General features: G+C 37.9%; 3 protein-coding genes and 1 pseudogene across 10 annotated transcripts; 2 read left to right on the plus strand and 2 right to left on the minus strand.

The window, feature by feature from the left end:
* Positions 1-2,417: 2,417 nt before the first annotated feature.
* Positions 2,418-9,678, plus strand: LOC103433377 (type I inositol polyphosphate 5-phosphatase 8). 3 transcript variants are annotated; one of them, XM_070820609.1, is made up of 11 exons: positions 2,418-2,763; positions 3,852-3,932; positions 4,055-4,139; positions 4,236-4,304; positions 4,692-4,776; positions 5,487-5,591; positions 6,195-6,678; positions 6,915-7,111; positions 7,230-7,341; positions 7,444-7,592; positions 8,750-9,678. In XM_070820609.1, exons 2-11 carry the CDS (start codon positions 3,903-3,905, stop codon positions 8,979-8,981), a joined length of 1,548 nt encoding a protein of 515 aa, XP_070676710.1. In that variant the 5' UTR covers positions 2,418-2,763; positions 3,852-3,902; the 3' UTR covers positions 8,982-9,678. The 3 variants fall into 3 exon arrangements, with proteins under 3 accessions (XP_070676710.1, XP_008369851.3, XP_070676709.1); XM_008371629.4 differs by having other exon boundaries at positions 2,419-2,867; XM_070820608.1 differs by lacking the exon at positions 2,418-2,763 and adding an exon at positions 2,893-3,341.
* Positions 9,679-13,284: 3,606 nt separating this feature from the next.
* On the minus strand, positions 13,285-13,404 carry LOC114824636 (5S ribosomal RNA; annotated as a pseudogene).
* Positions 13,405-13,819: 415 nt separating this feature from the next.
* LOC103433376 (uncharacterized) lies at positions 13,820-17,148 on the plus strand. Of its 5 annotated transcripts, none has more exons than XM_008371627.4 (6): positions 13,820-14,252; positions 14,566-14,726; positions 15,009-16,268; positions 16,349-16,417; positions 16,504-16,702; positions 16,806-17,148. In XM_008371627.4, exons 2-6 carry the CDS (start codon positions 14,724-14,726, stop codon positions 16,874-16,876), a joined length of 1,602 nt encoding a protein of 533 aa, XP_008369849.3. In that variant the 5' UTR covers positions 13,820-14,252; positions 14,566-14,723; the 3' UTR covers positions 16,877-17,148. The 5 variants fall into 5 exon arrangements, with proteins under 5 accessions (XP_008369849.3, XP_017187109.3, XP_017187108.3 ...); XM_017331620.3 differs by having other exon boundaries at positions 13,988-14,252; positions 15,018-16,268; XM_017331619.3 differs by having other exon boundaries at positions 13,994-14,295.
* Positions 17,149-17,153: 5 nt separating this feature from the next.
* LOC103433374 (WAT1-related protein At2g37460) lies at positions 17,154-20,290 on the minus strand. Of its 2 annotated transcripts, none has more exons than XM_008371625.4 (8): positions 19,984-20,290; positions 19,521-19,761; positions 19,368-19,430; positions 19,166-19,282; positions 18,813-19,050; positions 18,500-18,661; positions 17,708-17,859; positions 17,154-17,598 (listed from the first exon to the last, which is right to left on the minus strand). In XM_008371625.4, the coding sequence occupies exons 2-8, from the start codon at positions 19,709-19,711 to the stop codon at positions 17,430-17,432; spliced, it is 1,092 nt and encodes a 363-aa protein (XP_008369847.1). In that variant the 5' UTR covers positions 19,712-19,761; positions 19,984-20,290; the 3' UTR covers positions 17,154-17,429. The 2 variants fall into 2 exon arrangements, with proteins under 2 accessions (XP_008369847.1, XP_008369848.1); XM_008371626.4 differs by having other exon boundaries at positions 19,868-20,037.
* Between the last annotated feature and the right edge of the window lie 6,429 nt (positions 20,291-26,719).

The raw sequence follows: 26,719 nt of genomic DNA on the forward strand, positions 1-26,719 counted from the left end.
ATCCTTTCCAATTGTTGTAAAAAATGGACAGCTAAAGTCGAAATTCATCGTGTCAAAGTGAAGTAGATGATGCTGCTTTGGTTGATCAATATATAAGAGTAAATTGTACAAATGGTCCCTCAACTTTAATCAAATTGGAGCAATGGTCCTTTAACTAAAAATCCATTACCTTTGGTCCCTCAACTTATCAAAACGTGCAGCTATGGTCCCTCAACTAAAAATCCATTACCATTGGTCCCTGAACTTTAATTCAAGTGGAGAAATTGTCCTTTAACTATAATCCAATTGTAGCAATGGTCCTTCCAATATAACTCGTTTTAACAAATTTTTTGACATAGTTGACGAAAAGAACCATAATTATACACTTTGATGAGTTAAGGGACCCTAATTATATAAATAGTCATTCCAACATAGCTTATTTTGACAAAATTTTGACAAAATTGATGAAAATGACTATAGCTACACATTTTGATAAGTTGAGGGACCAATGGTAATGGATTTTTAGTTGAGGGACCATTGCTCCAATTTGATTAAAGTTGAGGGACCATTTGTACAATTTACTCCAATATATAATAGTAGAATTGAGGCATTTACTGCAGAAATGTTCTGCTATGAGAGTGTGGGTTGTATTTAGAAGTATGTGGATAGTATGAAAAAGTATATGGAGATGTACTAAGATAAATTCTAAATAAAAATGAGGATGTAGGGTGCATTTAGCAAGTGGGATGTATTCAACAAAACTGAATAAAACAACCCTTTGTTTTGGGAAAATTTTCAATGTATCGAAAATACGACTTTATATATTAAGTATGATATTACAATTGGTTGAATATTTGTTTAAGTTTCTAATCTTGTACTATTACATTAATGTATCAGCCATGTTCCCGCAATACTAAAAAAATCTCTCCTAAGTTTCGGTGGAATTTGCGCACAACCTCATATAATTTAGTAAAGTTTTGGGTAAATTATATTTTACCATCTTAAGTTTGGGATCGATTTCAATTTCTTACAATATTTTTAAAACATTTCAATTTCATACCTCAAGTACTATTTTATTTCAATATAATACATCCGTTACATTTTTCTTCTATTAATCCGTTAAGATGTGACGTGGCTGCCACATTTATGTCATAAAGTTGACAAATTTGTGCCAAGTGGCAAATTTTTTTTTTTTAATTTAAAAAAAAAAAACTTGAATCTTCTTAAAAAAAAATTGAAAAAGCAGAACCCCACTCCACCTCCCCCGCAATCCCTTCCCACCCCTCTTCTCCCTCTCGAGCCTCCCAACCATCTCCCTCTCCTCCACTCTCTTCACCTCCCCTCCTATCCAAAAACCCACCCCACCCCTACCTTCGATGCCAGTGGTTGACCTAACATTAGAGTCCGGCGGGTCAAATCCCGACCTTGGATACTTGCTAGAAGTTTCGGACGACGAGCTGGGCCTGCCTTCATCGGAGAACTTCAGCGATGAGGCGGAGAAAACGAGTTGGTACGAGTTTCGTCCCACTTGTCCGATGGTTCAACGATCCTGTTCCGAGTTACAACTTCATCATCCATCTACATATCAATTTAACTCGGAGGCATTTGGAAGCTGTTGCTGCCCTAATCTTAATGATGTTGAGCTCTTCCTTTGCCGCAGAGGAGACTTGACTGAAATTTCGATTGTGTTTGCGGCTGGAGTCTGGTGGTACGGACCGCGGGTTGAAGCTTTATGGGTTGCAGCGACAGGTCTGTGGAGTGCTGTGAAGTGCTACTGCTATTGTGGAATATGGCTGGCGTCGTGGCGATCGAAAACTTCAATTCGCGAGGGCTAAAGGTGGGTGACCTCGTGGGTTGGGTTGCAGCGGGTTGTCGAAGTTGGGCCATCTTCAATGGAGAATGTGACCAAAACTTAGGTCTATGATTGCTGAATTTCGGCCGGAAAGCTTGGGGATCCGATCCTGTTTGGGGTTGGCGTCGTAGAACTTGACGCGCACCATCGTCTGAACCATCTTCAATTCCATAGAATCTCTCATTTAAATAGCTCAATAAATGAGAGGAGGGAGGAAGGGATGGGGGTGAAGAGGAGAAAGGGCTCGGGGAAGGTGGGGTGGGTTTTTGGATGAGAGGGGAGGTGAAGAGAGTGGAGGAGAGGGAGGTGGTTGAGAGGCTCGGGAGGGAGAAGAAGGGTGGGGAGGGGTTCTGCGTTTTCAGTTTTTTTTTTTTTTTTTTTTTAATTTTATATTTTTTTAGAAGATTCGGTTTCTTTTTAATTAAAAAATTATTTTGTTTGTCATGTGATACAAATGTAGCAGCTACGTTAGTTGTTAACGGATCAATTGATGAAAAATGTAACGGATGTATTATATTAAAATAAAATAGTACTTGAGGTATGAAATTGAAATATAAATATTTTAAAGATCTAAGAAATTGAAATCGACTCAATCCCAAACTGAAGGTGGAGATAGTAAAATGTAATTTACCCTAAAATTTTAGTAACACTAGACACCGTAAATTTTGCATTACTCATGTTTTAACAAAATGACTAAAATATCTAAACGGAAAATGTGTGCTTTGTAAAAGTTGGATTTCAAAGTTGGACACCCTCGTCTAGTCTCCTCACACGAAAACCTCTCTCTCTGATGGTTATAAATTTGAGAAGCCAAACTGCTGCCTTTTTGGTTTTACGAGGAACGCCCCCAAGTTCCCCGGCATTCTTCTTCTCTCTTCTCCTCTTCCCAGCCAACCAAAAGATGCAAACAAGCAGGAGCCCGCGGACATCAGGTCTTTGGCTTCTCTGACTTGTCTCTTACCTTCTTTACCTGATCGACAACGAAAGATTTTCAACCTTCCTCAATTTTACCATCATCTCCTCTGGATTCATTCCTGTAAGCATTCCGTTTCCCCCGTAAACCCAAAACCCAAAATTTCAACTTTTTTTTAATTTTCTGTAAATATACTGTTGTGCTTGTTTTAATTATTGATTTGTGACATAAATCCCATTTCTAATCAGCAATGCGATTGACAGTACGTCCCTGAAATCATTCAGTCCTTATGATTCTCTCCTCTCTCTCTCTCCCTCTCTCTCTCTCTCTCTCTGTTTTATTGTCCCACTATTTTTGTGAAGCTCTGTTTTTTTTCCGTTTATGTGCCTCATTTGTTAATTACACCATTGTTGTCTCTCTAATCACCAAGATCTTGTGACTCCTTCCCTATATTACAAAACCCAAATCTCAAATTCCCCAGATAAAAAAAAAAGCTTCTGGGTTCCAGTCGTTTCTCATCGTTCTCTCATATCTTGGTTCTCAAAGTCCAAATCTTTATGTTTCCCATGTAAAACCCAACTCCAGACTTGACAAAAGGTAAACCTTTTGTGACATATTTTATTGGGATTTGATCCGTGGCTAAAGATCTCAAAAAAAGGCCAACCCTTTTGGTCCCTGTTCTTGTTTGTAAATAATTATTCCTCCTCCAAAAGGATGAACCTGGCCTATTCTCTCTCCCTTATTTAATAATTACCACAAAAATCATTTTCTCTAATATTGTAATTTTTTCTATTTTCTTTTAATTTTAATTTCATTTCCTCAAGCTTACGTTGATTCCGAAGCTGTCTCCATATCTCCTGCAACTGGGTTTTTTTATATTGCCGTTGAATGCTCCAGTTGACACTAATTTAACCTTCGTTTTCCTCTTGCTGGAAATATGTGTCAATAAATTATATTATTTTTCGTTTGATTCAGCACCCCTTTTGTTTTTCTTGACGACTTTCACTTCCCTAATCATATTTTTTTCTTAATAAGTAAATTATTAATGTGTTTTTAGATTCGGATTATCTTAACACACCTACTAAACTCGCCTTCCTCTCCATCCAGATTTTCAGAGTTGTGGATTGGATTTTGGTCCGGTGACTGGACGGCGGAGCAATGCGGACCGACGGAAGGAAGATTTCCAAGGTACCCGATTCATCTTTTGGCCATTCATTTGTTTGTTTATCGTAAATTTGTAATAGATAGGGTGCCTGTAACCGAAATCGAAACAGAAATTAAAATCCGATATCGGAATTGTTTTGTTACAGCCCTCGTGGCCGAAAGTAGTGGCGAGGAAATGGCTCAACATACCAAGCAAAGGGGACGAGTTTCATTCCGATTACTCTCCGAAATGTAAGATTTCGGTTTTTCGTGGTGTCTCGTTTCGTATCGGGTGTTTTCGGTGGTTTCCGATCTGAAGTTTGTTTGTTTGTTTGGTTGTTGTGTCAGACGAGACTGGGAGAAGGAAGAGCTGCTCGGACCAAGACCGCTGTGTCAGCGTACCGGACGATTTTTCAGGTAATTTTACCATGCAACGGCACTGTACTCGTACTAGGTACACCTTGGGCTCTTTCCCCTCCATCTTGCACAGGCGCCCTGATATCCTCGGAGCCGTCCGATCCACGGCTTTTGTTGTTAGTTTTGATTAGACACGAGCTGGGTCATGAATCATGATGGGCTCCCCTTGATTCTGGTTGGGTCCCCATGGAATAGTACAGAGGTAACTCTGGTTGTGCCACGTGGACGGTGAAGGATGTTAGGATGATGGAGTTTGGAGTTATTGTGGTGCAGTAACATGAACTGTAACTAGGTGTTCGTTGCTATATGCTTTCTCAAAGTAAATAAGCTTTTTTAATTTTGGGTTTTAGTCGGATTAATCTTATTTTATTTTATTTTTCTTATAAGATGGGTGTACCTTGGTGGGGAAAACAACACATAGACCGAGTTTTGGGATGGAGACATCAACTTTCAGCAATGATCTCAATCTCAAGTAAGTTTTATATCACGATTGTGTAATTGTCGTCTTCTAGGGTATAAATACGTAAATTTCACGTAAGTTTTAGGGTTGTGATTTTCACACATCCTTAACTACTTTTCCCACACCCCCTTCCTATTTTTTTAGTACTTAATATCCTACTATTTAATCTTTCATACATTCCCCTCCCTATTTATTCTTTCATTAATTACCATAAAAAAGTAGGAATGGTATATATGTAAGATGAAATAGTAGAATACCAATTAACTATTAAAAAATAGGAAGGGGTGTGGGAAAAGTAGTTAAGGGTGTGTGAAAATCACAACCCAAGTTTTATATCATGATTGTGTAAATGAAGACTTTTAGGGCATAAATAAGTGATAAGTGTGAATACCTACAAATAATTGGTAGTGTATAAACCCTTATACACACCATTGAATGTGTCAAATGGACCACTTAATGTGCTACTTAGTGTCATTCAATGAGTAATGATGACAGTATTTTCATGTGTTTATGCTATAGCCGGACTTGCTTATGCAAGCAATTGCTAACCAATTACAACAGTCACGTACATACTTAGGTCAATAAATACGTGGCTGCAACTTTTCTTAGATTGTGTGGTGTTCATAATTGCAAAAATGTAGGGCTTTGTCTTTTTGAAACAATGATTCTCTTCACACAAGTTTTTGTGAGGCTAGACTTAAAGAGGTCGTTTATATATTTAGAATGTTCGTGGGGACATGGAATGTTGGAGGGAAATCACCCCACGAGGGCTTGAACATGGGGGAGTGGCTGAAGTCCCCTTCTCCCGCAGACATCTATGTTCTTGGGTAAGTCTTTGCTTTGCATCTCTCTCCTCTCTCTCCCCCTCTCTCTCTCTCCTCTCAATTTGCATTCCAAATTAGACTCCTTTCTTGTATTTTTCCTTGTCATTTTAATAATAATAGTCTGAACATTGAAAAGAAGAGTTTGTGCCAATTAGTGGTCCAATCTATAATGTGCTCTTTCATTAGATCCAATCCAATATTCTTTACATATTTGGGTTCTTGTTGCAAGTTTTAGTTACGTAGTATACGGATAATATTTTCTTGTCAGACTGTTTATCTGATTATGATGTTAAAGAGTAATGCTAGAGAGCAACTATGTTAAAGAGTAATGCTAGAGAGCAACTATTGAGTCCAAATTTCGTAAACCATAAGAAGTGGTGGTTGATGATTGAACTAGTACTTAACTGTTGGTTAATGTGCGTATTTCTTGTTTGTGACATATCGCATGATTTACAAATTTGATCTTAAAAATTGATTCCTCTAGCATTACTCAATGTTAAATCATGGTTTACGATGTTAAATGATATACATTTAGAATCTGACAATATTTTATGTCCAATTATCTAAATGGGATTTTTTTTTTCATTTTTTGTGTGTTTTAATTAGGTTCCAAGAAATTGTCCCTTTGAATGCCGGTAACGTATTGGGTGCGGAGGACAAGGCCCCAGCTGCCAAGTGGGTGACGCTTATTCGTGAAGCATTGAACAAGAATGACTCTGGACTTTCGCATTATTACAGCAGTGCCACCCACACAGAACATTCTTCACAGCTTGACCAGCAATGCAAGCCTAGGCTCAGCTTCTCCGACTTGCTTTCGTTAGAAGACGAGCTTAGCGATGCGGACTTTGAAAGACTTCTGAATTTGAATCCAGCATCGACTTCAAGTGGAGAAAACTCACCAGCGTCGCCATTGATGTGTCCATGGAAGGGCAATAGTCCAAGGCAAGGACATCGTTATTGCCTATCAGCAAGCAAGCAGATGGTTGGAATATTTTTGTGCGTGTGGGTTCGTGCAGATCTTTGTAGACACATTAGCGACACGAAAGTGTCGTGTGTCGGTACAGGCATAATGGGATACCTTGGAAACAAGGTTAGTTAAATGTCAAAACACAAAACTTATACCACACGAACTGAGCATATGATCAGTGTACCACCATCGCTTTAACAGAAGCGGGATGACCTGTGTAGTTCCCGCATGGTTGGTCCAACTCCTATTGAAAAGATGGTCGATCACTTGAGATGATACAAATATATATAGTAGTGCACATATGACAACATTGTGGTTGAGTTAGTCGCTCTTAGCTATATAATTTTTTCGTGCAACAGGGTTCAGTATCAATCAGCATGACGTTGCACGGAACAACATTTTGTTTCGTGTGTGCACATTTGACCTCTGGGGAGAAAGAAGGGGATGAGATGAGAAGGAACTCAGATGTCATGGAAATCTTAAAGAAAACAAGCTTTTCTCATTCATGTAGAATAAGGGGACAACTGCTTCCTCCTGATAGCATTATAGACCATGAGTAAGTCATCGAAACCTAACCTCTCTTATTTTTGTTCATTTAATTGCCAATAATTATAGATTACAGTTGTTTTAATCCTCCAACTAAGACAATTTTGCCTGTTTTTAATCTAATGCAGCAAGGTTATTTGGCTTGGGGATTTAAATTATCGGCTGGCAACTGCTTGCTGCAGTGACACACATGAACTACTAAAGAAGCACGATTGGCAGGCACTTCTTGAGAAGGATCAGGTAAGATACTAACGTAAGTTCGTTCTACTGTAACATCTCAAATCCAAAACGGTATTGTTGGTATTTTGAATCTTACGCTCGGATTTGGTTGTTTCTTGGCAGCTAATTTTAGAGCAGCAAGCCGGTCGAGTGTTTAAAGGGTGGGAGGAAGGGAGGATATATTTTGCTCCAACCTACAAATACCTGGCTAATTCTGATCATTACGTTGCCCAATCTTCCAACTCCAGAGAGAAGAAACGCACTCCTGCTTGGTAAGATTCCTTGCATCAAATTTTACTACGCATTTCATCGAGTTTATTGAAATACAGGAGCAAGCAAGGTAGTGATCACCATCATTACACAAACATAATGTAATTATATTTTTTTTATATGAATTTTTAATAACATACGTAGGCGAGACCCGTTTCACCCATATCAGAGATAAGATGAGTTATATTAGCATTAAGATCACTCATCAACAATGTAGGCAGTAAATGTAGTACATCATGTAGTTAAGGACAATCAACTTTATTAAGCTCCATATTCAATTAGGGTAATCATCCTCTTAGTCCCATAACTGACCTGTCAAATTTTATTGAATCTGTGTTTGACTCCAGGCTGCAGTTCCGGATTTTGTTTTAAATTATTTTTCAAATTGATTTTATTAGTACTGACTTTTTCACATTTTCTATTCAATTGAATTAATCCAAATAAAGCTGAACTTTTACGTCCTATATTAATTTTTTTCTAAAATTGGTGTTGCCGGTGGTGGGATTTAACTGTTTAAGCATCATTAAGCTGGGACCATTACTGTGAGAGCAGAGAAAATAAATAATTAAATAGGATATCACTTTCTAATTAAGTAATTATCAATTTTGTTCACATGAAACCGATATTAGTTTTTGGTCATCATTTTATGTTTTAGATTAATAGCTTAATTTAGGAGTCGGCAGGTGAAAAATGGACCTGTTTCCTTCATTTGGTTAAAAAAATTGAACATGTGACTTGTACAGACCATCATGTCTGTATTATCATATTCAAAACAAGTTGCTTTTATTTAAACCTTTGCTACTGCGGACGTCGGCATAACTGCGTTGAATAGAGCAGCGATGCTCTTTTATGCACTCGAGTTTGAATATATTTTTCCGCAGTTTTAAATTAGTTTAAGATATAATCTCTTGTATGAATTCGGTAGTATCTTTTTTTTCCTCTGGAAACCAACACGAACCTGAAAAACTAAGTTTAGGAAGCGTAGTAGCGTTCATAACATCTGCATTGTTCTAATTTCTCACTTCCATACGTTGAGTTTATGTTTGTCGTAGACACAGCTACAATCAGTAAATGTGACTCAAATAGTTATGTTCGATCTTATATTCTTAAGTTTAGTTCGGAAAAGAAGCTAATGTGGTTTGATATGTATATACGGCAGGTGTGACAGGATTTTATGGAAGGGGGAAGGGCTTAAACAAATGTGTTACATGAGAGGGGAGTCGAAATTCTCAGACCACAGACCAGTTTATTCGTTGTTTTCAGTCCGATTAGACTGGGCTGCCAAGAAAAAGCCCAACTCTTGCGTGCTCAAGTCATCGGCCAAAGTGCAGGCAGAAGAGCTTTTGCTACTCACCAGAGCCAAAAGCTTAGACACCATCTCAAGGTTCTGATTTAATTACTGCCAAACACAGCCCACATTTTTGAAGACCAGAAGCAGAAGCTGGTGTTTCTGGCTTTTTTTGACAGTTGTTGGGACTGAAATATTAAGCTCACAAAGGCATGCTTAAATTTTTGAAGGCATGATGATGATGAAGTTTGAGTTGTAGTGGAGCAGAGAAGCAGAAACACATAAACTGCTAAGGACTGGGGAAAGTGGGGATGGTGAGTGAAAGCAGCTTCTGCGAAAAGTTGAATTGTAAGTGGTTAATCAGCTTTTTGCAGAAGAATGCATCTTTGTTTGAGATTAAGCAGGGGGAGAGGGAACAGAGAGAGGAGGTTTATTAAGAGTTGAAATGTGTAGAAAAAAGGACAGTTTTGAATGAATGTTTATGTTAAGGGAACTGGGGGTAGTGGCTTTGTAGTAGTGTCTTTGCTCCCCATATTGTTCGCTTTTGCAATTTACTAGTGAAATAGTCGGTCTAGCCCGTATTAAACTCACCAACTTTGTAGCGCTAGATCCCCATCCAACTTAACAAAACACCACAATCGGCTTTGTTGTGAAGAACCTTTGTAGCGGCTATGACTAACAGCTCAAACTCGAATGTTTGAGTGACGACTGTTGTTGAGAGCTGAGGCAGTGATTTTTTGGGTTTCTTGTAATTTTGTAGAATTACAAAGGACTATAAAGACACTCAAAGTTTGTTAAAAGTGACCAACACCATTGCTTTTTTGCTAACTCATAACAATGTCTCGTGTTATAACTTAAATACATTAATAACAATACGATGTGAATTAAAAATAATAAAAGAAAAAAAAAGTGAATTAGTAACAATACGATCCACACACAATAGTATATGGAACTTTCAGAGCCAAGGCAAATGCCCACCAAGACACTAATGGAAACACTTTGGACCAATTATTTCCACCCAATTTTGTTGGAAAGTCCATTATAAGAAGAAAAAAAAATTAGTGTGTCGAGAATATAGTTTGATACACCAAGTGTTATAGTATAATACAACAACAACAACAATAAAGCCTTTTCTCACTAAGTGGGGTCGGCTATATGAATCCTAGAACGCCATTACGCTCGATTCTGTGTCATGTCCTCCGTTAGATCCAAGTACACTAAGTCTTTTCTTAGGGTCTCTTCCAAAGTTTTCCTAGGTCTTCCTTTACCCCTTCGGCCTTGGACCTTTATCTCGTAGTCGCATCTTCTAACCGGAGCGTCAGTAGGCCTTCTTTACACATGTCCAAACCACCGTAATTGATTTTCTCTCATCTTTCCTTCAATTTCGGCTACTCATACTTTACCTCAGATGTCCTCATTTCTCATCTTATCCTTTATTATGTGCCCACACATCCAATGAAGCATCCTTATCTCTACTACACCCATTTTATGTACGTGTTGATGCTTCACCACCCAACATTACGTGCCATACAACATCGTCGGCCTTATTACCATCCTATAAAATTTTCCCTTGAGTTTCAGTGGCATAATGCGATCACACAACACGTCGGATGCACTCTTCCACTTCATCTATCTAACTTGTATTCTATGGTTGAGATCTCCATCTAATTCTCTGTTCTTTTGCAAGATAGATCCTAGGTAGCGAAATCGGTCGCTCTTTGGTACTTCCTGATCTCCAATCCTCACCCTAACTCATTTTGGCCTCAATTTGCACTGAACTTGCACTCCATATATTCTGTCTTTGATCGGCTTAGGCGAAGACCTTTAGATTCCAACATTCCTCTCCAAAGCTTAAGCTTCGCATTTACTCCTTTCTGAGTTTCATCTATCAACACTATATCGTCTACGAAAAGCATACACCAGGGAATATCATCTTGAATATGTCCTGTTAACTCATCCATTACCAATGCAAAAAGGTAAGGACTTAAGGATGAGCCTTGATGTAACCCAACAGTTAGCTTTCGGTTTGTCCTTCATGAGTTCTTACAGTAGTCTTTGCTCCATCATATATATCCTTTATAGCTTGGATATATGCTACTCGTACTCCTTTTTTCTCTAAAATCCTCCAAAAAATGTCTCTTGGGACCCTATCATATGCTTTTTCCAAATCTTTAAAGACCATGTGTAAATCCTTTTTCCTATCTCTATATTTTTCCATCAATTTTCGTAAGAGATAGATTGCCTCCATGGTTGAGCGCCCTGGCATGAACCCGAATTGGTTATCCGAAACCCGTGTCTCTTACCTCAATCTATGCTCAATGACTCTCTCCTAGAGCTTCATTGTATGACTCATTAGCTTAATACCCCTATAGTTCATGCAATTTTGTATGTTGTCCTTATTCTTGTAGATAGGCACCAAAGTGCTCTTTCGCCATTCATTTGACATCTTCTTCGTTTTCAAAATCATATTGAAAAGGTCTGTCAACCATGCTATACTCGTCTCTCCCAAGACTTTCCACACTTTGATTAGTATATCATTTGGGTCCACTGCTTTTCTATGCTTCATCTTTTTCAAAGCTACAACCACTTCTTCCTTCCTGATTCAGCGGTAAAAGAAGTAGTTTCTACACTCTTCTGAGTTACTCAACTCTCCCAAAGAAGTACTCATTTCATGTCTTTCATTGAAAAGATCAAGAAAATAACCTCTCCATCTGTCTTTGACCACATTCTCTGTAGCAAGAACTTTTCCATCCTCATTCTTGATGCATCTCACTTGGTTTAGGTCAATTGTCTTCTTTTCCCTTGCTTTAACTAGTTTATAGATATCCACCTCTTCTTCTTTGGTATCTAATCGCTTATACATATCGTCATAAGCCGCTAGCTTAGCTTTTCTCACAGCTTTCTTCACCTCTTGCTTCACTATTCTATACATTTCACCATTTTCCTCGGTCATATCTTTGTATAAGGCTTTACAACATTCCTTCTTAGTCTTCACTTTTGTTTGTACCTCATCATTCCACCACCAAGATTCCTTTTGTGTTGAGCAAAGCCCTTGGACTCTCCTAATACCTCTTTTGCTACTTTTCGGATACAACTAGCCATGAAATCCCACATTTGGCTAGCTTCCCAATTTCTATCCCACACACGTTGGTTGATTACTTTCTCTTTGAAAATGACTTGTTTTTATCCTTTTAAATTCCACCATCTAGTCATTGGGCACTTTTAGGCCTTGTTCTTTTTTCTCTCTCTGTTGATATGTACATCCATCACCAACAAGGGATGTTGATTAGCCAAGCTCTCTCCCAGTATAACTTTGCAATCCTTACAAGTTATACAATACCCTTTCCTCATTAGAAGAAATCTTATTTGTGTTTTTGCCGACCCACTCTTGTAGGTGATCACATGTTCTTCTCTCTTCTTAAAGAAGGTGTTGGCTAAGAAGAGATCATATGCCATTGCAAAATCCAAGATGGCTTCCCCATCCTCGTTTCTCTCCCCAAAACCATGGCCACCATGAAAACCTCCATAGTTGCCTGTCTTCTTGCCTACGTGTGCATTTAAATCTCATCCTATAAATACCTTCTTCGTCTGAGCAATTCATTGCACCAAGTCTCTAAGATCTTCCCAAAATTTCTCCTTCAAACTCGTATCCAACCCTACTTGAGGTGCATACACACTAATCACATTGATGAGTTCTTGTCCTATTACAATCTTGATTGCCATAATCCTATCTCCTACCCTTTTGATATCTACAACATCTTGTGTCAAGGTCTTGTCCACGATGATGTCAACACCATTTCTTGTTCTATTTGTGCCCGAATACCAAAATTTAAAACCTGAGTTTTCTAGATCTTATGCCTTAAAACTAACCCACTTAGTTTCTTGTAGGCACATAATACTTATCATTCTCCTCACCATAACTTCCACTACTTCCATAGATTTTCCCGTTAAGGTTCCTATATTCCACGTTCATAAACACATTCTACTCTCTTGAACTCTACCCTTCTGTCCTAGCTTCTTCACCCTTCCTCGTTTAATAGGATTCAAGTACTTCTTTTGTGTGTCCTGTGTAAAATTGATAGGAGCATATGCTTCCAAACAACTTTGAGTGGAGTCGTTCAAAAAGAAGTTTCTATGACCTTCTTGCTCATTTAACACTGCATCTGGGTGCCGATGGAGATATAGTGACCCTTGCTCATTTATCATTGTGTTCGGGCCACACAGCGCGCCACTTACTGGTGACGCCCTAGCTTTAGCGCGATTTCGTTCTGGATTCATTTTCATAAGGATTCGACGTAACCTAGGAGTGCTAGTTGTCGACTACCTGACGCCCTCCTCTCTTCTTTTATCCGGGTTTGGGACCGGCAATGTAAGATAAACTTACACATGTGGAGTTAAAAGGCAGGGGGATGCAACACGAAGACTTCCCAGAAGGTCACCCATCCTAGTACTACTCTCGCCCAAACTCATTTAACTTCGGAGTTCTGATGGAATCCGGTGCATGTGAAAATTTTCTTTTTCCAAGTTTCCAACCAATTATATTATTACATTTGATGTACCAGACCGTGTTCTCGGCACACTGAAAAATCTTTCCTGTTATACTTAGGGTCATACCCTTTCATTAGCCACCAATTATAAGCTTCATATTCCCCCTTAAGCCTTAATATAGTAGGTAGAGTTAGATGTTTCAATTTCATCAACAATTATCTAAAGTAATGGAGGAGATGCTTCCAATTCCAATCAAAGCTGGAATGTCTATTTTAAGGTGCATAGTCATATAGTGCTACCACTCACCAAAGTATTTTTCCTCCCATAAAATTAAATAATTCCCAAAAATGCAAAAGAATATATTTCCCCTAGGTGGGACAACCTTTTTTCTTACAAATCTAATGAGATATGGACAGATGTTATGTATAACTCAAGACATCGTCATATCATGGTACGCACCTATTGTTGCTATGGGATATTGTTATAATGCATACAATGCTATATATATAAAAAAAAAAACTTGCAAGTATTCTTGTATTCTTAACATCATAAAAAAAATTTAGGTGTAAAAATAATGATTTACTCGTACAATATAAGTTGTTCAAACACTTCTAACTTCCAAGTTCTAACTGCAGCTCAGTCCAACCGTTTCAGAACGGTTCGTGTCCCAATGCCACGTGTACGGCCCCGATGCAATTTCCACGCATAGTGATCCGGCAGGTCACTCACATCATCTTGTATTCTTTTGTTCACTCGACTGCAAAATCCAAGTCCCTCTCACTGTCAGATCTCACCAAGATCTCCGTCCGTACATTATCCGGCGTGTTCTCCGGCCACTTAGGCGCCGGGAAGTTCATCGTTCACCATCTACGGATCCCACTGTCAGGTTTTCATTGAAAATACCGCTGCTTTTGATGATGCGTTACAGAGTAGGGTCTTAGGGTTAAGAGCTTCGCTTCCTGTTTAGCTGTTAAGTCCCTGTTTGGTTGCATTGCTATTAAATAAGCGATTTTCGATTCTGGGTTTTCAAAAAGTGATAATCTTTGCATTTAGAGGTTCGATTTTCGCTTCGTTTTCGACATTTTCTCGGTTGCCAAACAGAGCATGACTGATATTTGTAGTGGATCATTAATTAATTGTGTTTATACTTAATTAATTGGGTTTACAGATTTACTTATTTGTTTAATCTTGTTTGGCAGATAAATTAAGGGCAGAAAGTTTAATCTTGGAATTGGAATGTCAATGTGCATCGTGGGTGGAAGGAGATTTGTAGATAGGAGTGTAAATAGTTGTTCAACCAGGTCCCTGGCAATTGCAAAAGCCCCGGCGGAGTGGAGTTTGCAGTGAATCAACAGAAATGGTAGGTTTGATGTCTCTTTAACGAAGTTTGGCTTCCGAGATTAGATCTTTGCATGTGTTTTTAGCAATGTGCTTTTGTTATTGGTTTGGATGCTAGGTTTTCGAATGCATATGTGTTCTAAGTTTTAGTTCTCATAGCTGGTTGATGTGTTTCGCTTTTGATTTAAGGTTGTTAGTATTAGTTTGGTATTTAAAACCAAAATAGAGATTTGAATTTGCTTATTTTCGTATATGTAAATTAGTTACGTAGTGAAGTCGTCTTTCTGAGTAGTATTTGTGACAGTCTTTTCAGAATCAGGGACTTTGGATGGCAAAGGGTACTGGGTGTTTAAACAAAGGTGAGGCGCTGTATGATAATTCTTCTAGAATTGAGCCTAAGCGTTCTCATCAGTGGTTCATGGATGGTCCTGAAGTACTGTTCCCCAACAAGAAACAGGCGGTTGAAGTTCCGCACAACAATCTGTATTCGGGAATGTTAACTGCAAATGTTTCTCCGTGGGGAAATGTTCCTAGTTTTCAATCATTCTCTGGCCATTTCACTGAAAGGCTATTTGATTCTGAAACAGACCGTGCTGTGAATTTTGATGAAAGGAGCATTCCGTCTGTTGGAACGGAAAAGATGAATTTGGCTAGAAAAGTTAGTGAGGATTTATTTGGGAATGACTACTCATTTGGTCTATCTATGTCCAATACACTAGAAGATCCTAGATCCAGTCCTAACTACGGTGGATTTAGAAAAGTCAAAGTTAGCGAGGTAAGGGACTCTGAGAATGTCATGCCTGTTTCAATCAGACAAGCTTATGATCAGGCAGATAATGATGCTGTGTTGGCGGCTCACGCTTACAAGGCTGACGACAACTCAGCATCCACGGGCCTCATTTATAAGAAGGGGGATGACAACTTCATATCCATGAGTGATACCTACAGCAGGGCAGATAACGGCTTCATTTCAATTGGGCAACCCTTTAACAAGGGGGATGAAAGCATGTCGATTGGTCAATCATACAAGGAGAGCAATAACACCCTATCAGTGCGTCAGACATTCAACAAAAGTGACAATAATATCATTTCTATCGGCCAAACCTACAACAACGCAGAGGAAAGTACCATGTCAACGGGTCATTTCTACAATAAAGGGGAAGAGAGTACTATATCCGTTGGTCATGCCTACAGCAAGGGTGACAACAATATGTTATCGATTGGTCACTCTTATGATAAGCGGGAGAGTACTATCATATCCTTTGGCAGATGTGATGATGATGATGCAAATACCTCTGCAATCTCTGGTTATGAGCTTCTGATGGGTCAACCTTTTTTTAAAACAGAAGCTGTGAATGAGAGAGAGTTGGGCAAATCAAAGTCCTGTGTACTTGTTAATATACCTCATATAACTGCTGGAAATGAAAATGTTTTGAAAAAGAAAGTTGAACATAAAACGTCTAAGAAGGTTCCCCCGAACAACTTCCCATCAAATGTTCGAAGTTTACTGTCAACAGGTATGCTGGATGGAGTTCCTGTAAAATATACGGCCTGGTCACGGGAGGTAAAAATCCTTGTCCTCATGCATTCATTTCCAGGTTAGGCTATCTTTGGTGACACATATATTCTTCATATGCATTTTAGAAGGAGCTGCAGGGTGTGATCAAAGGTTCTGGGTATCTATGTGGCTGTCAGTCGTGCAACTTCTCAAAGGCAAGTTTGTTCTGTTTTTTTATTTATTTCTTTTTTCATATTGAAGGCCAATTTGGTGATCCATTCGAATCAACAATGCTTATTAGGTAATCAATGCATATGAATTTGAGCGTCACGCTGATTGCAAAACAAAACACCCGAATAATCACATATATTTTGAGAATGGCAAAACTATATATGGGATTGTTCAAGAGCTCAGGAGCACACCGCAGAACATGCTGTTTGAAGTTATTCAGACTATTACTGGTTCGCCTATCAATCAGAAATCCTTCCACCTTTGGAAAGGTGATACACCATTTGACACTCCAAATTTTCCCATTTTCCTGGTATGCTTGTTTTATGCTACGAATGTTTTCTTCTCATGTTTGCTCCTCTTTCTCCATGTCAGAATCCTTTTTGGCAGCAACACGTGAACTTCAGCGTATATATGGCAAGGAAGAGGGAAAGCAACTTTCATGAAGCAAGCTTGTTCGGAGGCAGGACCATCTTTTGTTTTGTGAATACAAGTAATCGTTTTTGGCTGTTACTTGCTACTCACTGACGGTGACTTCCTCACTAACGCAATGGCTCAGGGTAGTTATGTCAAGGACAAGTAGTTCTTGTAAATCTTTGAGACGAACCTTACGCCCAGAATAGAACCTCCGTTTTTAGTCGTTTGACATATGATGACGGGTTGCAGTTTGTATTTTGTAACAGTCTTGAAGGAAATGAAATTTTAAGATAATTTAGTACTTGCTTTCTGAAAGATTTTTTGTCATTCTTATTGTTATTATGCAAACTGATGTAAATAGATAGACCAAAGAGAAACCTAAAACATTACTACAAGAAAATTGGTCTTCGGCATGACCGATTAAACACTAGTCACAAGCAGGGCCTGAATTAGTGACCAACTTTGCTAACCGATCTCCAAGGTTCACATCGCTCGGTGAAATTTGTTTAGAATATGTTCGTATGAGAGATATATAGATATTGGATTCCTTTTGTCATGTTTTCTTTTCCATCTCCTTGCATTTCATTTGCAAGATGGTGCGATTGTGATGGCCTCAAGAGCTTTTTCATCTTGTGCTTGCTTCGTTGCCGTTAATTCATCTTCGATTGTTTTTTCCGGGGACTCGTAATCTTTGGCTTTACCCCAGACAACGAGATATAGGCCTGCGATTATGACCACAGCACCCAGCAGCCTGTAAAATGGTCAAATCATAGTAGTTTAGAGTATCGTTTTGTTAAAAAAGTTGACACATAAAGCATGCAGGAGTGTGGTAATTTGTGAAGGATTACATGATGGATTACCTTCCAAGAAACATTTGCTCACGCAGGATGAAGGAGCTCATGACAGCAACAATAACCATGCTCAGGGGACTGAATGCTGTCACAAACACAGGGCCTCTGTATTTCATTACTACTCCTTGAATGTAATAAGCTAGTCCTGAACAGAATATTCCCTGCATGGATATTGGGTAAATATAAAGACCATAAGAATTTAGGGAAATATGCACAAATACAACAATTACAAACTTTGGGAAGAAAAAAAAGGCTAGAAGAACACTAGACATACAACTAATCAACACTAAACCATGGTTTATATAAGGTGTATTATTTGAAGGTCCAATGTTTTAGGGAGGGCCGTGAAAGATTTAAATTGAGAGCCCTCGTCTAATGCAACTTTGCCTGTATAAAAACTACAATGGGGGATTGAGCAAAAACGAGTGGATTAGTAATAGAGATTATGTAAATTCTCCAAAAGGACATTTTTATATAATATACAAACAAAGAATACTAATTGGCATGAGATGAGAACCAGTTTCTCCTCACCCCTCAGTCCTCAGCCCTTCACTTGTTAAGTTGGTAAAACACAAAACTCAGATGGGGATTTAATACAATTCAAAATTTTCTCCTGCACACACAGGTTGTGGGTGCATGAGCCGTATTGACGTATTCCGAATTATTATAAATATTGTATCGTTATTGTATTGTCATTATATTGTCAAAATGGTAAAAATACGTATTGACATATGGGTCATACGCAACCCATGAGCACAGGAGAGAATTTCTCTAATTCAATTAGAAGTGAATTTTTCTTACACTGTAACTAGCTGCCAATAATTTTGTATCCCATTTTATCGACCAGACGGCAGCATTTCCCCTTTCCATCACCAATGCTACAGCAGTTCCTTCCAGTGTGCCCAACGCACATATCCAAGCCGAAAGGGAGAGCTCAGCTGGGTACGTTTTCAGTGTGATTGCCTGCAGAGACAAAATTTTCACCGTATTTTTAAGAAGATTCTCGTCAAATAATGCACGTTCGATATTTTTCAACGTACTATACCCATCATGTATTTTAGTACCATCAACCAATCGTAACATGTAAGGAAACTTAAATTTATGAACCAGTAACCTGCAGAATCATGAAACAAGCCCAGCAGAAGCAGCCGACTGTGATCATTAGGGAACCCTTGATCGAATCTTGGAGGCTAGTAGCGGCACTTGTATGCTGTTCATGGCTAGCTCTGGTCCAAAATAAATGCAAAAGTGGACCCTTTACGAGGGTCATGATCATGGCACCTGCAACGGTTGCTACAGTTCCAACCAACTTACTTTGGCTCCGGATGCTTTTCAAATTCACTTTCTCAAGCCTGAGAGTAAAAGACAACGAGTTGTTATGTGTATCCCAACCCGAAAATAACTAGACATTTCACAAAAATAATCTCGGCGAAAAAGAGATACTTTGTGCATATTAGCGTACGTTACCTAAGAACCCAAGCCATTACAAAAGTAAGGGCGGGAAGAATATTGCACATAGCTGCTGCAAACGTTGCTGTTGTGTACTTCATTCCCATAAAGTACAGATTTTGGTCCAGAACTGGCCTGCCAAAGAGATAGATAGATATATAATGATTTACAAGAAATTAGGAGAAACCTTGCACAACAAGAAAGCAATTAGAAGCGTTACTCCAGCAAAGCGAGCAGCATTATCTTGATGAAGATCGAAAGCGTCATCTTCGGTCTCACTTTTCTGCTCAAGAAAAACAAACACCCTTCAGTAACGAGAGTCACACAATTACACAACTTCTAAGTTGGAGTTTTGGGTGCATGAGAGAGAGACTTGTCCAGTATGACGGCGAAAGGAGCAACGACAGCAGTGGCAACAACGTGGCGGTAGACAACGAGCACGTAGTTACTCATCCCCTGGTTTAGTGCTGCCTTAGAGAGAATATCCATGCCGGCAAGCCCAAATTGCAAGAAAACAACAGCAAAGAAAGGCTTGGCAGCCTTCATTGTTTCGACTATGCTCATTGTGCTCTGGAAACTTCAACTGTAAAATATATGCACACACTTCTCTTCTCCTGCATGAAAAAACTTATGAAACTATGTTCCTTTTTATATAGAAACTTTAGTTCACACAAACCCTAAAGATTCCCAGGGACTTAAAAATACAGGGAATCTACTAACCTATTGAAATGTCAATATTTGTCGAAAACCCTTTTTCGCCTCATATTCGATATGAGTGAGTTTTTGTGATTTACTTAGGAACTACTAATTGAACAAATAATACAGCTTAAAGATACCTTGTTAGTGCCCTCGAATTAAGTATTAAGGTATCTTTGCATGGGTTTTGGGTCACTGCTGATCAAGTGGAGTTCTTTTTTTTATAGATGTCTAGGGAAAGTGGTTTTAGATAGTTCGATGAACCCTACTGTTGAATCCGTGTACGCAAATTCCCCCCATCTCTACATGAATTATTAGATCAAAAAAGCGAAAGTATAGTTGCGCACTTGAAAACACACAATCACCTTTTGCTTTTACGTTAAAATGACTGAAGAAAAAGTGTAACAGAATTCATTTCGTTTGGATTCCCCTATTCTGGTATACCTCGGATGGTTGATTCTCAATCTAACCTATGTAATGGTCTCGAATTTGTTCCTCGATCATGTAAATTCTGAGCTACTAACATTAGATGCACCAACTGTTTTCACCAAGTTTATTCATCCAATGATGTGTCTGTACGCATGTCAATATCTTACTTGTCCAAAGTAAATAAAAATTAGAGCGGGATTAGATTTGAATAAATGGTGGACAAACACATTATTTGATAACGAAAGTTGGTGAAAACATTATTCGATTGGATTCCCCTATTATGGTATACCCAGGATGGTTGATTCTCAATCTAACCTATGTAATGGTCTCGAATTTGTTCCTCGATCGCATAAATTTTGAGCTACTAACACTAGATGCGCCAACTATTTTCACCAAGGTTATTCATCTGATGATGTGTCTGTACACATGTCAATATCTTACTTATCAAAAGTAAATAAAAATTAGAGCGGAATTAGATTTGAATAAATGGTGGACAAACACATTATTTGACAACGAAAGTTGGTGAAAACATGAGATGTGCTCGCATTACTCAGTTGGAGGTAGCACTATGAGTGTGTGTATATATATATATATATATCAGTTTAATTATTTCATAATGTTTAATAATGTGTGAAATATTGGTAACCGAAGAAAAGGCCAGTTTTACAGTAAAAAACTATGAACATCCAAAGTTCCCACTATTCATTGTTTTTTACAAACTTTAATCAATGGGCTTGTTTCCTTGTGCTTTAGCATGATTCATCTGTAGACTGGGCACTACTATTATTAAGCTAAATGGCTAAACAAACTCCTATCTGGAACCCATTAGATCATTTAGTTTAGAGAATGTGGGTCCTTGTGCCACTCAACAATTATGGGGAGTACTGTGTATGATGCTCAGGTATATGCACTGTGGCCAATTGACATACATACAATAGATTTTAGGTTCAAATCTTCTGCTTATGTCAGAGCATTTCTAACAATATCAATCTATGATGGAATACGATTCGACACAAGGTGACATAAAATCATCAACAGTTGAATAGATCCAACTCCGTTATTTTGGACTCTATGTGTTCGGTTTTTACACTTCATAATGAATTGTCTTAAGTATATTATGAATTATAGACTTAGAAGATTTAATGGTTTTCCCAATTAAAGTGGTTTTTCCAATTAGAGTGGTTTTCTCAATTGGAGATATTTCCCCAATTGAATTTGTTTACCCAATTGAAGTTTGTTTACCCAATTTAAATTGTCTACCCAATTTATTATTTTCCCAATTAGAGTTAGTTTCTCAATTGGAGAATGATTCATAACTAGATTCCAATTAGTATTAGTATTCTTACTGAAGAAGACCTTTATATGTTTATATAAATGGGCTATTGTACTAGTTTTGAATTAGAGTAAAACAATAAGTTGTATACCACTCAAGGAGTCGAAGTGAAAGAAAAGCAAAGTGTGTGCAAGAGAAAAGAAAAGAGATAAAGAGTGTATTTCTTGTTCTTGTTCTTTCAGATTTTTCGTCAAGTCTTAATTCAAGAAATTTGGCAAGATTATCCGTTGTACTCACTATTGATAGAGTGAATTATTGTTGTTGCTGCACTATGGACTTAGGCACATATAGTCAAACCACGTTAATTCTTGGTGTAATTTATCTTGGTTATTTTGTTTTCGATTTCTTGAATTTTGTTTTGTTTTTTGCATTCTTAAACACAACATTCACAACAAGTGATATATGAGCCTGGTTTGGCTGATATTCGTTTAAAATGGAGGTTGCGACCTACTTTAAATGGGTTACGTGGAAATCAAGAGGAAGACATGCTTTACTGAAGGTGTTAAGAGTATGTCTAATGATGATTGGACCAAGATGAAGATGAGCGATGTTTTCTGGCAAAGATGTCTATAATTGCCTTTGCCAATGATGATGATAGTTCTGATCAGGGGGAGCCTGGTCAAGAGATGTTCGATCAGGGGAGTCTGTTCATGGGTGTTGCGATCAGGGGAAGCCTAGTCAAGAGAAGTTTAATCAAGAGGATCTTGGTTAAAAAAGAGTTCAATCAAAGGTAGTCTGGTCATAAGTAGTTCAATTAGGGGGAGCTTGGTTATGAGTAGTTCGATTAGGGAGAGTCTAATCATGAGTAGTTCAATTGGGAGAGCCTGATTATGATAAGTTTGGTCAATGGTGCTTGGCCAAGAGGAGAGCAATCCTATTTTGTGACACCTTCCTCATGGTCTAGAGGGGTGATTATTGGGATTTTCCCGCCCATGATGAGTTGTCCTAAGTCTATTAGGAATTATAGACTTAGAAGATATAGTGGTTTGCCCAATTGAAGTGGTTTTCCCAATTGGAGTGGTTTTCTCAATTGGAATTGTTTTCCCAATTGAAGTTGTTTCCCGAGTTGAAGTTGTTTACCTAATTGAAGTTTGTTTACCCAGTTTAAATTGTTTACCTAATATAAATTGCCCAATTTATATTGTTTTTCCAATTGGAGTTAGTTTCTCAATTGGAGAAGGATTCATAACTAGATTCCAATTAGAATTAGTAATCCTTACTGAAAAAGACCTTTATATGTTTATATAAAGGGGCTATTGCACTAGTTTTGAATTGGAGCAAAACAATAAGTTGTATAGCACTCAAGGATTCAGAGTGAGAGAAAAGCAAAGTGTGTGCGAGAGAAAAGAAAAAAAGATAAAGAGTGTATTTTTTTGTTCTTGTTCTTTTAGGTTTTTCGTCAAGTATTAATTCTAGAGATTTGGCAAGATTATCTGTTGTACTCATTATCGATATCGTAAAAGATTGTTGTTTCTGCCCCATGGACATAGGCACATATAGCCAAACGACGTTAATTCTTGGTGTGATTTGTCTTAGTATTTTGTTTTCGATTTTTCAAGTTTTGTTCTGTTTTTCCCATTCTTAAACACAATAATCACAACACTGTGATCCAAGAAAATTATGCTAACATACCGTTTGATATAATTCAACAGTGAAGGAGAAAATAAAACAATAAAAGTTAAATGGCCTCATTCTTTGGATTAAAATGAGATTCTAAGTTCAAATTTTCTGCTTGTCCCATAGCACCTCCAAGACTCCAACTACACTAGTATATGAATGCGTAACATTCTTCATAACAAAACTTGAATACAAGTTGACACAAGAAGACGTAAATTAATCAGCAATTGAATTAGATTTATAAGTCAGGTTCTTCTGGACTCTATGATTCAAGGAAATTGTCATCACCTACCATTTGATCTAATCCAATGGTGCAAGAGAAAGGAAAACAACAAAAGTTAATGACCTCATCCATTGAATTAGATCGAACGGTAGGTGACTACAATTTTCCTAGACCATAAGGTGCAGGAGAACATGATTGTTAGATTTATATCCCAATTTGGTGATATATGATTGATTCTGTTTGATGTAAATACACCCACTAGCAAAGTGATTTTCTCAATATAGAAAAGAATTTCCTCCTAATTTTTCCAGTAGGGTTTGTTCATAGAGATCAAAGAATAACAAGCTCATGAGTGATCAGTATATTTGTGGTTGAAAAGTGGGGAATTAAACATGGGTGGCATCTGAGTAGGCAACGAAGAATCGGTTGGAATTTGATGGCAGGCAGACCAGCATTAGAATCCCTACAAGACCAGACATATGAGAGAGTACCACTGCAACTTTAATTTTTCATCTTTCCATTCACAAGTGCCACGATATATGAATATATGACAGCATCCATCCAGAATATGGGCCAAAGAAGAAATGACAGAAGTGGGCAGTGGAATCTGAGTAAGAGTGAGCCACAACAACGTGATTGCTATTACCTTGGGTAAATCCCACTGAGGAAAAATTGTCTAATTTCTGAATAAATACCCACCCTCGAGGAGAAAACCACAGCCATGAAAAGCCTTGCTCTCTATTAAACATGCCACGTAATGGAGTGAATTTGTCCTATAACTGGGAATATCACGTGACCATTTCACATTATGGAGAGAATCCGCTCAAAATATAATCGGAATATATCTTCTTGTGTCTACAATATTCATGTGATTGGTCCATGTAATTGATCAATTAGAAGAATATGTGAAAGAATAATGAGAATGAGAAAGAGTAATGAGAATGAGATGATAGGATAATCCGAGCTACTAACTGATTAGGCCAATCGTTCATTGAGCAATTACACAAAATTTATACAAGATGTTGAGAATAAATCCCAGGTTAATAGAGGAGGGATCTTGCATGGCTTATAAGTAAGTTAGGTTACTTCCCATATTACCAATTAATTTTATAGTAAAACCTCAATTTTTTTTACTTTTCATATAATATTAGAACCACAACAAACCTAAGATAAGTAAGGTTACAAGGAAATCTAAACAGCTTGATAGGCAAGCTACAAGTTACAAGCAACACACCAAATCCATTCTTGCATTGTAAGATATTTACCTGGTATGATCAATATATATACTACATACATCTGTAAATGAGGGGGTATATATCTCATTGTGTCACCGTCATATACATGGATATTCTCTAGTGATGAAATGAGTTTTGGAGATAAAAGGAGATATGTTACCGACAGGACAAAACATTTATCCACTTAATAAGCATATGACCCATTACTCGAAAGTTTTCTCCACATGGGAATATATATTTACTGACAATACAACAGATCACTTAGGTCCGTTTGGTATTGTTCTTTTTCACCAAACTTGCTTTACTTTAAAATTAAGCAATAAAAAGGGTTTGATAAAAATAAAATATTCTACTTATTTTTAAAGCAACAACCTCCAGATAGTAGTTTTTACAAGTAGCTTGTAGATTACTTTTAAAAGCTGCGTTTATATAAAGCAGAGTGGAACCTTTAATGAATACTTTAAATTCATGTAATGTCCTCATTAATTTTTAAAAATTACATTATTTATCTTTTCTACACACATTCTCTCCATTAGAGAACAAATTGACCGCCTATCACTACATCTATTAACCTTACATCATTACCGTCATTACTACCATCGTTGTTACCACTACTACGACCACCATCGTCACCAGCACCATTACCACAACTACAACCGTCACCACCACCACCACCACACCCACCACAGTAACTGCCACCATAACCACCATCACTTGTGTCTTTGACTCTAGCACCATTTTCACATATGCACCACACCATGTTATTGGTACCAACACCATACCCCCATTGTCGTAGTCATCACCGCCACATGCCCCTGCCAATGTTGTTGTTGCCACCACCTATATTATTATATCCATTTTTTGTCATTATATACAATTATGTTATTTTATATTAAATAATGTTCAACTGTTTTATTTTACAGTTGATTATTCTTAAAGCAAATGAGTTTTTAAAAAACAAACACAGCAATTGCCCTTAGCATGTAGACAAATCTTACGTACATGAAAGGTGAAAAAATGGTTTTGCTTTTGGTCGGTGCTTACGTAAATTATTTAAGCAGGTCTTGAAAGTGAGGGTTGAGGATAACCACAAAGCCTAATGGTCAAACTTCCAAAAGAGATTTTTAAGATAGAAAAATGATAACTTTGAAAAAGGCCATGGCAAAGAGTTCACTCATTGTACACTATTGGAGTGCTTTTTTCCCAATGACACAATTTATACACATTTTTGTATAATTGACACGCCATGACGACGACGGACGTAGTACCACGACTTACTGGAAAAAAATGAGGGACATCACTTAGATCATATTTCCTCGGTAATTCTCTACCCTAACAACAACAGCTCATGTCCTCGTCTTCTTGTGTTTTTTTTTTTTTAGTCAATTCGTGTCCGCAAAAAAAAAAAAAAAAAAAAAAATCAACTTCCGCCAATCACACATTGCCAAAGTAAGCAAAAACACTCACTTATTGCCCTTGTAAGCACTCGCTGAATGAATAATGGAATGCATTTCTCCGTCTTTATTTTTTTTTATTCAAGTAGTTTTCTCCTTTTTCTTTGTTATACTTTATTTGCTTTTCTGGTAATGGCCATGGCCCATGAAATTATCAGCAATTGCATCTTTTGGTCAACTTGTGAAAAAATAAATAATGCAGCTTTACGGTGTAGTGGAAATCTATTAGCTAGCTCTATCGTCTATGGGCAACACATCAGGACAGGAACCCCAAAGTCCTAAAATCTTCCAAATCAAGTAAAGCTAATTTGATGCCATGCCATGCCAGCTTTGGCCAAACAGATTAAAGAGAAAACATGTGTGTGTGTGTTTCATGCCAAATGCACCCAGAACAGTCTAACGCCACAGCACGGCACGGTGAAGTGACTGAAATACGGCAATTTATGGAGCATTTCAGACAAGAAAACATAGAGATGTTGACACTGGGATAAGATGAGGAGATTGATCTTCGTCTTGAAAGGACATTTGAAACAAGACAATGTGGAATAGTATTACGACGACCTAGTCTCACCTTGTACCTTCTTT

Source organism: Malus domestica, chromosome 04 (assembly GCF_042453785.1).
Source record: "Malus domestica chromosome 04, GDT2T_hap1".
Lineage (NCBI taxonomy): Eukaryota > Viridiplantae > Streptophyta > Magnoliopsida > Rosales > Rosaceae > Malus > Malus domestica.

Coding starts and splice junctions, on each gene's coding strand:
- LOC103433377 (XM_070820609.1), top strand. CDS start 3,903: ATGCGGACCGACGGAAGGAAGATTTCCAAG. Junction 5,592..6,194: donor GCAGACATCTATGTTCTTGG/GTAAGTCTTTGC, acceptor TGTTTTAATTAG/GTTCCAAGAAATTGTCCCTT. Junction 6,679..6,914: donor TGGGATACCTTGGAAACAAG/GTTAGTTAAATG, acceptor TTCGTGCAACAG/GGTTCAGTATCAATCAGCAT.
- LOC103433376 (XM_008371627.4), top strand. Junction 16,418..16,503: donor AGTCGTGCAACTTCTCAAAG/GCAAGTTTGTTC, acceptor AATGCTTATTAG/GTAATCAATGCATATGAATT. Junction 16,703..16,805: donor ATCCTTCCACCTTTGGAAAG/GTGATACACCAT, acceptor TCTCCATGTCAG/AATCCTTTTTGGCAGCAACA.
- LOC103433374 (XM_008371625.4), bottom strand. CDS start 19,711: ATGAGCATAGTCGAAACAATGAAGGCTGCCAAGCCTTTCTTTGCTGTT. Junction 19,051..19,165: donor GTAATGGCTTGGGTTCTTAG/GTAACGTACGCT, acceptor TTTTACTCTCAG/GCTTGAGAAAGTGAATTTGA. Junction 18,662..18,812: donor CTTGTTTCATGATTCTGCAG/GTTACTGGTTCA, acceptor TTGTCTCTGCAG/GCAATCACACTGAAAACGTA.